This window comes from Neopelma chrysocephalum, unplaced genomic scaffold (genome assembly GCF_003984885.1).
Source record: "Neopelma chrysocephalum unplaced genomic scaffold, ASM398488v2 Primary Assembly neopelma1_98, whole genome shotgun sequence".
Lineage (NCBI taxonomy): Eukaryota > Metazoa > Chordata > Aves > Passeriformes > Pipridae > Neopelma > Neopelma chrysocephalum.
In genome coordinates, this window is record NW_020897761.1 from 4,248,190 (window position 1) to 4,261,577 (window position 13,388).

Genomic DNA, 13,388 nt, shown 5'->3' on the forward strand with positions numbered 1-13,388 from the left:
AGTCTTCCTTGAAACTCTTTGAATTGCTGCAGCTGTTCAGGAACTGTGATGGAGAGGGTGCATTTCTATACCTGTTACTGTCCAATTGCTGAATGTTGTCATGAAGAATCAACACTGACTGATGTGTCAGATCTTCCTCTGCAGGAGAAATAAAAAATTTAAAAAACGGTTGTGGGGGGAACAGTTCATGTTGAAGTGAATGGGAATGAAAAGTTTGTCCTTATTAATAGTAGCTTGGCATCTCTGACTTTTTTGAAAAGCTGTGTACATAGTCATTTGATGCCCACAATTGTCTTGGGTGGATATTTTCTTGTTGGAAAAAGGTTTAGTGGTAGTTGCTCAGTAAAAGGTAAATGTTAAGAACTGCTAAAGTTTTTATAAGTGTATTACTTGACTCTCAGGTAAAATAGCTTTTATTTTTTTTTTTTAATTCTGTTTTCTTTTTTCTGTTCTTTCTATTTAAAGAAACGATTGAAAGCAGCAGAAGCAGAAAGCAAGCTAAAACAAGTGTATATACCCAACTAGTAAGTATCTTTTTGTATTGTTTTGTTTCCTATCTCATTGTAGAGGGACTGGTGTAGCAGTTTCCATGGCCTGCCAGTATTATATATTTGCTTTATTTGCATAATGAGGGACATAGTTGAACAAACACATCAGAGAACTATTAAATTAGGATACCAGTATAACCAACCTTCAGCTGATGCTTGAATTCCTTTTGATTTTTGCTGAGTTAATGCTGACCACTCTGATACTGATAAACTAGGTGCCCTGTGGAAGAAAACACAATAGCCTTGGTGTTTCAGAGCTGGCTGGAACAAAACAGCTCCTCCCTCTGTGCTTGCACTGCTGCTTATGAGTGTTGAAGCTGGTTCCACATGCTGACCTTCCACTGTGGGACACAGGGTATTTCCTCCATGGGCAGCAGAGGCCCCTGTGGGGCTTTCCTGCTTAGGATGTGGTGCTGTCCTGTTGCTGACTTCCTTCATCCTGTATAACATTCCCATCCTGAAGCGACCGTTACTTAACTTCTAATTTTTTATTTTTATATGGACTAGGCGTTGGGGGCTTGCTGACAAGTTCACAGTCACAAACAAAAGGGTAGCTACTTAACTGCTCAGTAATTTCTGGTTTTCTTAATTCTTGTCAGCAATGGATCACCAATGCATGGTTGTTCTCTAATGTAATTTTTTTATATAAAAATTTCTCTCTCTCTGTAAAAAGTAATATATTAAAATACATACTATACAGAGTATATATTATATATAATGACATATCATTCTTAATATATAATGCATGTATATGCATTTTAAAACAAAAGTCATAGTAAAATGTTTTCTATTGCATTTCCTCTGCATAGCCAATCAACAGTTGCTATAATGCAGAACTTCTAGTCTACTCTGCCCTTTCTCTTTTCAACTTTCACTCCTAGCTATGTTCCCTTGTGTATTATCCCCAATATCTCCTTTACTCTTTTATGCTGTCTCCTTTTAAATATTTATGAACTTCTACCATCTGTTCTGCTACTTTAGACAAAACTAATTTTTATATATTTAACTTGCAAGACAGTCCCTTATTTCTTCTGAAAATAGAGGATTTCTTTTTTGCTTTGAAATATGTCAATACCTCTCAGGTGAATTTTCTAAAAATGAGGTGTAATATTCAGAGTGAAACCAAATAGATTTCTTGTCATGCAGTTTTTCAACAGTATTGCTTTCTGTGGATGCTCTTACTCTGCAGAGGGACACTGGACCTCAAATTAAACATGAATTCACAATGTGATAAGCTCATAAAGCAAAAGGCAATGTAATTTAGACTCCAGATGCAAAAGGATATTGCAGACAAGAGAGCCTGGTAGTCCTGCTGCTGCTCTTGGATTATAATGTATGTAGGTAGGGCTTTGTGTTTGAAAGGTTGTGGTGCTCATTCGATAATGGCTGTCTGGAGTGGTGTCTTATCCCTCAGCACTGTACCTCAGCAAGGTAATTGTTGTTCCTATCTAGAGAATACAATAAAATCAGCAGCTTACCTCCCTGCTTCAGGAAAAGATTTCTGTCTCTACCCACGTCTCTGACTCTTTTTGTCTCTGGCTCTGATTTCCAGTTATGGTTGATTCTGTGAGTGTTATACCTTAACTTACATATTGTTTAATTGATGAAACGGGGATCACATTTTCCTCCTTCTTCAATCTCCTTTCATGCCTATCAGGAAAAGTAGCAGTTGTGTATGTGATTTATTAAATGCTACATGAACCATTTCTGCTGCTTTTTTGCTGTTAATACCTCCAAATGTGGCAACAACTAAGTATTTCTAAGCTTTTGGATTATTTCCACTCAGGTTTCAGTACGAGGTCTGGCACATAGGTAGTGCACACATACCTAGAAGAAGATTATTTTCTTGGCTTGTAATAGCAATACACAGTGTAGGGATCTAAATATCAATGTTATTGATTTGTCCTTATCGTGTTACTGAGCCCATTCCTGTTTCAAGGCTTGAACCATAATGATTCACTTGTCACCTCGAAAATAAATTACTTGATGTAGGCTGTCACAAGACCTATGCAGAAGCAAATCAGCTGATTGCCTGAAACCTATTCCAGCACTAGCTGGTGTAGAATTGTTGGCAGGGAGAGACCCCAAAGGATATCAGACTTAAACAGTTTTATCTTTTTTTTGTCTCTGGCTGTCTTCCATTGATAGGACTCTTGTTGTGATGTTAATAAGCAAATCTAGGAGAGAGGAGGAAAATAATAAGAAAAAGAATAGAAGCTGTCTTCAAGGGTCACATACGTGTTATACAATGAAAAATAACAGCTCTGTGTGAAGCATTAGAGTTGGTATTTTTTGACTTGAGGCTGTGCCCCAAATTTATTAATGCAGGTAACTGAAGCGTGGAGAGTCATACAGGTAATTGATGTGAGGTTATCGAGTCCTAAACCAACATCTTAGAAAAAACACTTCTGTCCTAGATTGGACAAACATTTATGTACCTCTTCCAAGAATAACCCTGGTTTTGGGACAGACATTTGTAGTTGACATGACTGAACCAAATGCCTGTGTATACGGCTTTGTGGCGCAGCCCTTTGGTTGAAAAGCACTAATGTGCTTTCCTGGTGAAAGGAAAAAGTATAAAACCATTTAAGTTCTGCATTTAGGAATTACTGAAAAAAATGGTTTAGTTGTTTTCTGTAGCACTGTCTCTGTCAGTGGGAGTGGTGTTAAAGCAGCAGCAGCAGCCTGAATGCACAAAGAGATTCCACCTTCTCACATACCTCATTCTGCCACCCTCCAATGTGAATGCAGGGCTTGGAGACCTTTCTTCATGCAGGTGTAGTCTCTGTCTCTTTCTCCTTCTAGTGTGTACCCAAACGTACCCTTCAGGCTGTTGTGGAAGTCACATTTCGGGTTTATTAATCTTACAGGCATCCTATGTACGTACTTCTTTTTGATGGCAGTGTGGTTGTGTAGCTGGTGCTTTTTGGGATTAGGACATCTGAAGTCATGGAGGCTGAGACATCCAATTTTGTGTGGCTTTTCTCTCTTTTGCTTTGATCTAAGTGATATCAGAAGGGGTAAGAACAGAAAGGGAAGAATGAACTGCTCCATACAATGTTTAGTCTCCAAAATGTATTGATGTAAAACATGAATTTTAACTGTACATCTGTAAATGTAAATTAATACATTCTATTTACAGTATTTTATCTGAGAATCTCAAAGCGCTTTGACAAGCTGCAAACGCTGCCTCGCAAAGACATGTGAAGCAGGGAAATACTGTTCTCCCTGCTGTGCCCCTTTTGTGAAGCCAATAGGGAAACTGGAGGAATAGGTCAGAGAAGATAATTCTTTGTTTCTTGGTTGTCCTCTGCTCGAGGAGCAAGACTTTTTTTCCTTCCCTGTTTCATTGTGCAGAGGTCTATTGCAGCATGGAAAACTTAAAGGTGTAACACTGCTCTTTCTTCTGAGCTGTGCTAGTTAAAATGGCGATCTTCAACATTTTGTTGGAGAAAGCTCCTCTTCAAAAAGCATTGTGTATAGGGGTCATTAGACCTGTTCTTAGAAGTGGGTATTTCCAGGAGCCTGGAGAGTTGTGAGAAGAGCTCATCTCTCTGTTGCCTGGATAAGGAATCCAGACACTTGCATTTACCTGGAGGTAAATGGCATAAATGCACCTTACAAAGGATTTTGAATTGTTTTTATTACTGAGGCTTTATTTCTTAATTGTTCTGGTGCATTTAGCACAGATGATTCCTTTAATAACAGGAAACATTCACCGGGTGGTATTAAGTTTATAATTATTTGTAACAACAAAAATTTTACCACTGTGCTGTGGGTCAAATGCTAGCCAGTCATCTAGTGAAGTGATTTCAGTCTCCTGTGGGGTTCAGGATAATCTTCAGGTTGGGTTTTTTTGGGGCACGAGCTTCAGTCCATGTTGACAGGCTTCCAGTGCCTTCTTTCTGCATGTGCTTTATTGCCTTAATCTCTTCAGTTGAGACTGATCTTATGCAGAATACAGTCCAGAAGGCTGCACTTCATGGTCCCTGTTCTAGCATAACTCGCTGCACCTTCACAACTGTAACCTGTTTAAGAGTTCCATTCCTGATATAAGAACTAGAAATGGTAGTTTGCCACACCATCAGTATTCTCATTACCTTATTTGCATCTTTCTCTTCAGCTTCATTAATTGCTTAATGATTCATCCGCTTACTCATCCGATTCTCTTGTTAATAGCTGTAGCAGGCTTTGGTTATATCAAACAAGTTTAATTAACATATCATCAACAATTACAAGCTTTTTGCTTCTCATATGATGAAAACATTATCTACCTGAATTTTATTATTACTGCCACTTTGAAACTTGACCTTAGCTTTGGAGCAGGACAGTTTCTGGTGCTTGCTGCAGCTTCATTACTTGTAGTGTTTCAAAATCCTGAAGTTTGGCACAACTACAGGATGTTAGTCCTGCTGATCAACATGGTTTGGTGATCAGCTTTCACCTGGGCATCCCTTCCACTTGTGTTTAAATACAAGCTTGGTAATGGTTGTAGAGAGGACAGTGGAGTCAGGCCATCACCCTCCTTTCTGATCTCAGTTCTTTGAATGTGCTTTGTTGGGATTTACTGATGGATTTCAGACTCTTTTACTGCCCTTTTGGAGGATAAATCCAAGGTTTAGAAGGGAAGCAACATGCCTGATGTTAAGCCATAAAGCCTTAATTTTCTTTACTTCAGTCTTCTGCTCTGTCGAGCAATGCCACTTGTAACAGTGTTCATCTGTGAGGGCTGTTTGTTTTGCAGTGTCTTTGGTAATGTTTGCACATGGAGTTTGCTAGTGAATCATTGGCAAAAGTTCTTTTGCTGCAGGTTACTATAGTGACATCCCAGAGCAAAGTAGTGTGTGAATGTACCCTCTTTCAACTGCCCCTTTGTTAAACGTGCCTGCAGATCTCCTGCCATCTGTGGTGTCAGAACTTCGTGCCATTCTGATAAGCACTCTGAAACACTTTAGTCTTTGTAAGAGCTGGGTGAATTAATAAGCAAAGGGAGATGAAAACCTTATCAAGCTTGTTAATTAATCTGAATGCCTTTTTCTTCGCCTCCTGTGCTGCTTTTGGGCTGTGTATGTGCTGCTGAAGCTACTTACAGTGTTCCTGTGCCACTTGGCCTCCTGAGCTTTCTCTGCTGCAGAAAGGCCCTGAGCTTTACAATGAGAACACTATCAGAAGTTTTTCCTCGACTGGACAAACACTCTCTTGCCTCCTTATGCAACATGTGTGTGGTTCCTGTAGTTCATTCACAGCAGAACCTATTTTGTCTCTATAGAAATGGAGCTTTCCTGAGCTGTGTATCTCAGGACCCGATTTGACATTTTTTGATAAGAAGGGTGACCTTCTGGCTTCCAGGGCAGTGTCAGCTTTCCAGCGGCATTTGGGTTTGTTCTGGAGCTAGAAGGGACAGTTGTCTTCAGAATTATAGCACTTGGAACTCCTTTGCTTTCAGGGGTCATTGCTGAGAATGTGAAACCTAATACTGATACCCCATTAGAAAGAAATTATTTTGGCTGTATTCCCACAATGCTGTTTTTGCAGCAGTAGCCAGGCTGAAGCGTAATAAGTATGTCGGGTCACTAAAATCACTGGGACTTCTGTGTCAGTGTGCAACTAATGTGTAAGAAAATGGGTTTTCAGGAAGCCATTTAAAGATATTTCTGCTTGAATAAACGGATTCCAAATCACGGAATTTATTAGTTGGAAATAAAAGGAATATACCCACTCCCTGCAGTCTTCAGGTAAAAGAATATGAGGGAAATGTAATCAGCAGTGCAGTTCGGGGTTGTGTTCAGCAGTTGGCTCCAAAGCCTGCCTGCTCTTTGTTGCTTCTATAATGTGAAGTCCTAACAGCACCCAGGAGTCCTTGCATGTTTGATAACTCCTTGTGTATTCCTGTCTGAAACTTCGTGTGTGACTTCTTCCATCTTCCTCCATTCCCCAGAAATCCTGTCCGTGCAATATTGATACTCTGTCCTTCTTGTTCCCACCCATGCCAAGGATTTTTTTGAATGCCTCATTTTCCGCCTCAGATACCTCTTCCCTTGCAGAGATTCTGTACTATTCCATATTATTCTCTGTGCCAAGGTTTTGTTTGCCCTTCCATTCTCAGCTCCTGCTAGTAGGATTTTTTTTCCTCCTCTTTTCCTGAAATCAGCATTTTAAAGAGGGTATAGGGATGAGGTGAGGTGATTCGGATGTTGTTATAATGTGCTGGATGTACTTGTGGGAATTGTGGCCACATGATGCAAACCTTTGCAGTAAGACAAAATAGAAACATTTGTGACTGCAGTTTAGGGTTATATTCCCCTGAATAAAGCAGAGGTTGCTCTTTCTCTGTCTACATTTCCTGCTCCAGTCCCCAGCCTTCTTTTTGGAGGTTTAAGTAAAAAATATCCCTCATGTTAAGAACCTGTAGGTAAGATCTTTTTTTCACCTAGATTTGCATGTCTGGGATAGTTAATAAGATACCTACCTGTCCTCACTGATTTATTGTTTTCTGAAAGGTTTTAAACTCTTGTAAATGGCATCCAATTATCATTATTTTCATTACTGATGTTATTTAAATATTATTGGAGGCAGTGTGTTCATGGAAGTCAGGTTGCTGGTAAGTACAGCTGGTTCTGGAAACCACGTGTTGAATGAAATTTAAATTTTCAAACATTTTGGGCCATACTTTCGAAAGCCAAGTAAGAAATCGTGTGCCTCAATTAATGCTTGTCCTTCTTTTTGCTTTGTGTTTTAAGTAACAAGCCAAACCCCAACCAGATCAATGTAAATAATGTCAAACCAGGAGTGGTAAATGGTACTGGAGTCCAGACACAGAACGCAGGAGCAGGACGGGCCTGTGAGAGCTGTTACAGTAAGTGCAGTGCCAGCATGGCAGCTGTGTGTGCAGAGTGAGTGCTGTGTTGTAAACCTTAAAGTAACAGCTGTGTTGTGGTGGGGGTGGCAGACAAGGCTTTGCAGGGATGTGGGGGCAGAATTGAATGTAGCAGCCTTTAAGCAAATCTGCTTTTGTTGGGTTTTTCGGGGTGCTGTTTTCGTTTGGTTGGTTGGTTTTTTCCTTACTGGTGTTATATTTGTAAATAGAATTATAAAGGGGGAGTATGAAAGGGGGAGTTAGTAAATGTTCTACATAGTTGTGGGTAACTATTGAGTGAATACTTACATTACCAAGGTGTGAATTTGACAATTTTTTCATCATTTTTTACTAGATTTCAAAATATGTGATACTCCTATATTTGGTCTGCTGCCTGATATTAATATACAGAGTTCTAATGATTGTGTTTCTTTGTGGGGAGCTGGAATGTAGGACTGTATGAGAAGTCAAGTCACAGATTCTGAACTTTCTTTAGCTGTAAAATTAATGTATGGGGAGTTCCTGAAGACAATCTTCCCTCTCTGCTATGCTCTGCAGATGTTGTTGTCTACCAGTCCTCCAAAATGAGAGCCTTCAGTTCCATTGGCAGGAAGTTTTCCCATCCTAATAGTTGTTTTTTTCTGTTTATGTTTTAAAAGGGGTTTAGATTAATTAATGTAATTGATTCTGCTGAAATCACAAGTATATTTAACAATGGTGATGACAGTGAAGCCATTATCAGTTTTTTAAGGTCTGTTTGAGCTTTGCTCTGTCTGTGTGTGGGTTTTCTTTTGTGATGGTTCTAAAGAGAATAAGCTCTGAAAAGTGATCCTGTGTAAGGATATATATAATTTCCACCTTTGTTATCTCTAGCCACCCAGTCTTACCAGTGGTATTCTTGGGGTCCCCCTAACATGCAGTGTCGCCTCTGTGCATCCTGTTGGACCTACTGGAAGAAATACGGTGGCTTGAAAATGCCAACACGGTTAGATGGGGAGAGACCAGGACCAAACCGCAATAATTTGGTAGGTACCCACGAAGCAGGCTGGTACTCTCACCTGGAAAGCTGGGTGTTGTGGTATCTAACTAGCTGTTCACTGTTCTGAAATATTTAACAGCCCAAAGAATGCCTTCAGCCTCCATTGTTGTCCTTGGGTTTGGTATTTCATGTCTTACAGAAGTTGGCACGTCAGCTTCAGCTAGAAGTAATTTGTTGCCAAGTACTACCCTGAGAAAAAAAAAACAAACACAACATCATTTGTTTAGCAAACTAGCCATCAAATGCATGGGATGACTTAATGGAGATGGGGAAAAACTGAAATGCCAGCCAGTGTTTCTGGTATTTGGTTTCCATGATTTTTGCTGTAGGGGGAAGAGGACTTTTTTTTTTTTTCTAAATCCCAAAAAGGAATTAATTATTTCCTGAAAGCTGTTTGCTTTCCCAAGGCACATTCAAAATTAGATACCCCAAATAGCTAGTGGCTTTTTAGAGATCCCTTATCTTGTTTTTCTGTTTCAGCCTGGGTTTTTTTAATAATCCTCCTTTTTGGGTAGGTTTGAGTAAGCATTGTATGAGCTGCTTCTGTTTCATTTTTCCTCTTTTATTTGAAAACCAAAATTCTTGGATTTTTCTTTGAATTTGTGGAAGTTCAATCTGGAAGCATCAGACATTGGGCTGGTTGGAAAAAGTAGCTGCATCACATGAACAGGAGGATAGTGCACACTGAACTTTGGGTTTAAGTTAATTTCTTTCCTTTCTCCTTTTCTTTGCTATCATTCCCTTTCCATTTCTTCAGTTTAACCTCTACCCAGGCTTCTCCTAATTGCTGAGATAACTGCCAGATTTTATCAGCCTTATGCTTCTTGTTTGTTAATTAAAAAATATGTAAATAGTCAGAGAGGGGAAAGCCTTGTTCTCCCCAAACTGAAATTTCTTCCTGTTTTCCATCTGTGGAATAGGTTTGAGATAACAACGTACTACTTGCATTATTTTTTTTGGTTGATTTGGTTGCTTTACATGAAGAAGATACTGCTTAGGCTCTCTGTAGTTGCTAAGTGTCTTCCAGTAGTATTCTTTATTACGTGCAGCCAATATTTGACATCTGTGAGTGCATTTGTTGAGTTCAGAGTAAGAATTAAAAATAGTTCTTGTGATTTTGAGCCAAAACCTTTCCTGCATGCAGTTATGTTTGCTTTGGGAAGCGAGTTTGTGGTGTATATTTTCATCACGCAGCCCTTCCTGATTTTCTTCTCCTTACAAAAGTTTTGTAATAAGGAGCTTGCATTGTGCATCCAGAGCAACCCTAAGCACCCAAAGTTGCAGAGTCTTTCTGTTGTCTTTATAAACACTACATCATGTGATAACACCAGGTAACTTCTTTGGATCCCTGCCTTAAAACTTGGGATAGAAATAAATACTTCCCCGTGAAGTGAAAAGGTTTACCTTCATTTTATCCTTTGAAATATTTTCGATAAGATTTGGGAAATGGGGAATAGGTGGGCTGAAAGTATTTCTATCTGCGATACCATTTCTGTTTTCATGTCTGAGAGTCAGTAGCTGAAAGTGATTTTATATGCTATTCTTTCTCTTCTTTAAGACCATACTTTCTAATTATTTTTTTAGAAACAGTTTTTATTTTGTTTTCTCTTTAGAGTCCTCACGGTGTGCCAGTACGAAACAGTGGGAGTCCCAAGTTTGCTATGAAGACACGACAAGCTTTCTATCTCCATACAACAAAACTGACAAGAATTGCCAGACGTTTATGTCGAGATATCTTGCGCCCTTGGCATGCTGCAAGACATCCCTATCTGCCTATTAACAGTGCAGCAATCAAAGCAGAATGTGAGTGGTGCTGCAGTTGGGACCTCCTTGCAAAGGAGCTCTTTGAGGCTCCTTTCCTGTAAAGTTTGAGTTGCAGCTTGTTGAGATGCTCTCTTGCATGTAGCTAGTGGTTTCACAAAATCTAGCTATACTCGCAGAACCTTCTAACTGATTGTGGGCTAGGCAAATAACTTTGAAAATTCATATAGTTGTCTGTTTTAATTTATTCATGTTCGCTGTTACATCGAGTTGTTCTCCTGCATTTGTGTCATGTTGCCAAGACATGCTTGCCACCTGTAAAATTTCTTTTAATGGGAAAGCCTTTTCAGGACACTGGAGTTATTAATTTAGTTTTGCTCTGGTATCTAAATGTCTTTACCCTCTAATTATTTTTCTGTGTTTTACAGGCACAGCACGTTTACCTGAGGCATCAGAAAACCCATTGCTATTAAAGCAAGTGGTTCGAAAGCCTTTAGAAGCAGTACTCCGGTATTTAGGTATTAAAAAAAACAAACACCACCAAATGCAAAAGCCCCCAACCATAGAAAACACCCTCCTGGCAATTCTGTTGACCATCTGGTTCTTCCATTTGGTTCTAAATTTAGATGCTCATTCTGGACTAAAAAAAGCCCAACAAAAAAATCCCCCAAACAAAACCAAACATGAAAACCTTCCCCATAACTTGTCCTTTTTCCTTTTCCTACTCAATCTGACAGACCTAGTGGCTCCACAGTCCACTCCGAGCTCATTGAGCTGTGTCAGAAACTTTTTCAAGTGAAGGGAGGAACGTGTTTGCTGTAGCTTCTGTTGTATGTGGGTACAAGTTACCAGCTGCTAACAGAGGCACAAACATAGTGTTTTGGGAACAATCCGTTGTCCACTTTTACAATTTTTGGGCTGTCTGGAGGCAGTTAATACAGTTGGGTCCTCCAAGAAGCCTCTTGGATTTGGAACAGCACTGTGTCCCACAGCTTGTGTCTCAGTTGCTGGCTGTTCTGTTCTGAAACTAGACAAGGGGACTATATGTCCATTCTTTACTTCCCCTTCATTTTTTTGGAATTTTTTTTATTTTTTTTTTTTAATTACAATTTTGTAGAGGACTTGGGCCTCATCAGCTGATCTGTGGGACAGTACTGAATGTCTCCATCCAGGACTTGGGTGTAAGTTTTAGGTGCTGGAAGCATCTGGAGTGATGCTACGTGACATGGCAGTGCTGACTCCAGATGAATGCAGAATCGTTTTCCCTGGTGTTGCCGGTTGCTGTTGATACCCTGCAGACATATCCCGGGTTGTTCCAGCAGCCAAATGCGAGTCTAACCGCAGAAAGCCGGCTTGGACGGGGGCTCTTTGAAGGCTCCCGGCCTAGCAAGGAAATTGATTGCCTTCTTGTTTAGATAAGCAACACTGGAGCTGATTTTAGGTTTCTTTGAACATTTTTGTTTATGCAATATTGTAAGGCTGAGGGTGTATTAAATATTTACTGCTTCTCTGTTGAGTGTTGTACTTCTGCTGTAAACTAATGGGATACGCAGATTGAGGAACCCTTGGATGCTTGCAGTGCAGCAAAAGAAAGCCAATAAAGGGAGAAGTTTGCTGTTGGATAAAATCGTTCTTTTAATAGTTGTACAGAATGTAGCAGTAGATTTTGAGTTTTCATTGCACTGTGTCAGGGCTCCATTGGATTACTGAGGTAATGATAGAAATGGAAGGAGGCTGATGCACTGGTAAGAAATGGAGGGATGCTGGTGGACTGGCAAGAATGTATTTTTGGAGATGTTGTGCTTAGTGGGATTGAAGTAATATGTTACTCTGCTGTTGGGCCTGGAAGAGAAAAAACTCAGTTGAAGATCCCATTTGCCGCCGCTTGTAACTTTCTCAAAATCTTTTCAGTTGAAGAGTGTGTGCTTCATCTCTGCCTTGGCCCAAAGCTTAAATTCAGACTCCATGGGTTCTTTATAGTGGGTCTTCAGATCTTCATTTGTTTGGCTAGTTAGGAAATTTTATTTTTTATAAACCTTGCAAAACTGGCAAAGCTGTAATTTCCCCAGAGTTAAGGAGTGTTTCATGACTGTCCAAAGTTGGCTTTTAATATACAGCACCCCCCAAAATCACTCCATATTGTCAGAGAACAGTATTATGGAAATAGATACAAAGTGCTTTTGTCATCAAATCTTATTTTAGGATGATATAATGACATTGATTTTAACATCTTCAGTAGCGGTGAATTCCTAAATATATGGATATGCTTTGTATCAGTAGCAAACTCAAGTCAAAATTATTGACTGAGATCACTTGTATATAAGGGGAGGTATACTTGGTCACCTTGGAAGTTTGCAGGGTGTTTTCAGATTTATAATTCCAGTATCTTTGCTAATAAAAAAACACCACTTTGCTCTTTTTCAACAGAGTCTCATCCATGTCCTCCGAAACCAGATCCTGCAAAGAGCTTGTCCAGTTCTCTCAACAATTTGACTCCTGCTAAGTTTACGCCTGTCATTAACAATGGGTCCCCAACTATCCTGGGAAAAAGAAGTTACGAACAACACAATGGAATGGATGGTAAATATTTTTCCACAAAATGTATATTGTCTCTATAGGCTTTTTCTTCTGTCCTTTCGGTATACAAAGAGATGATGTAAACCCATAGTCCTTTATATAAATTCCAAGTTTCTTATTCTTGAGGGAGGCTATTTTTTCCTGTTGTACAAATCACCTGTCCCAGTTCTCCTTCTGGGTGAGACACACGATGTGGACTGCCTGGGAGGTGCATGCACACAAAAGTCGCTGTGCTAGTGGAACTTTGCCTGGCTTGGCCAATCTTGCAACTGGGATAGTGAAGGAGAAACTTGAGTTTTTAAGTTAGTAGTACAAAGAATAGCTTAATAGCTTTTTCCAGTGATGCTTCCTTTTTCTTTTGAGGTTTACAGCTTTTTAACCTGTAGGTAGTAGCTGTGCAGTTCCCAGGTGGCTCTCTAATGTGTGGGTCACCTGGCTTTCAGCAAAGCTACCAGGGGCTGCATGGCCACAATAAAGGCAGGCTGCTGCTTAGCTGAAGGAGGCAGAGGAGCCAGATCTGGCATGGCGTAAACTTGCTCCTGCCTTGGAGCAAGTGACTCAACAGGGAGGGAGAGCTAGAGAGTTTTTTCATTTTTACCTTTAATTT

The 13,388-nt window shown here is 39.8% G+C and overlaps 1 protein-coding gene across 5 annotated transcripts in view; it reads left to right on the top strand.

Moving 5' to 3' along the window:
- Positions 1-13,388, top strand: part of MTA1 (metastasis associated 1) — a 76,181-nt gene that overhangs the window by 42,839 nt on the left and 19,954 nt on the right. For 4 of the 5 annotated variants that reach the window (XM_027694632.1, XM_027694633.1, XM_027694636.1 and 1 more), the window contains exons 11-16: positions 466-524; positions 7,289-7,404; positions 8,278-8,429; positions 10,057-10,246; positions 10,633-10,722; positions 12,632-12,784. In XM_027694632.1, the coding sequence (XP_027550433.1) occupies positions 466-524; positions 7,289-7,404; positions 8,278-8,429; positions 10,057-10,246; positions 10,633-10,722; positions 12,632-12,784 (760 nt within the window). Of the gene's footprint in view, positions 1-465; positions 525-7,288; positions 7,405-8,277; positions 8,430-10,056; positions 10,247-10,632; positions 10,723-12,631; positions 12,785-13,388 lie in introns of those variants that run through there. The other variant, XR_003536100.1, reaches the window with a different exon arrangement.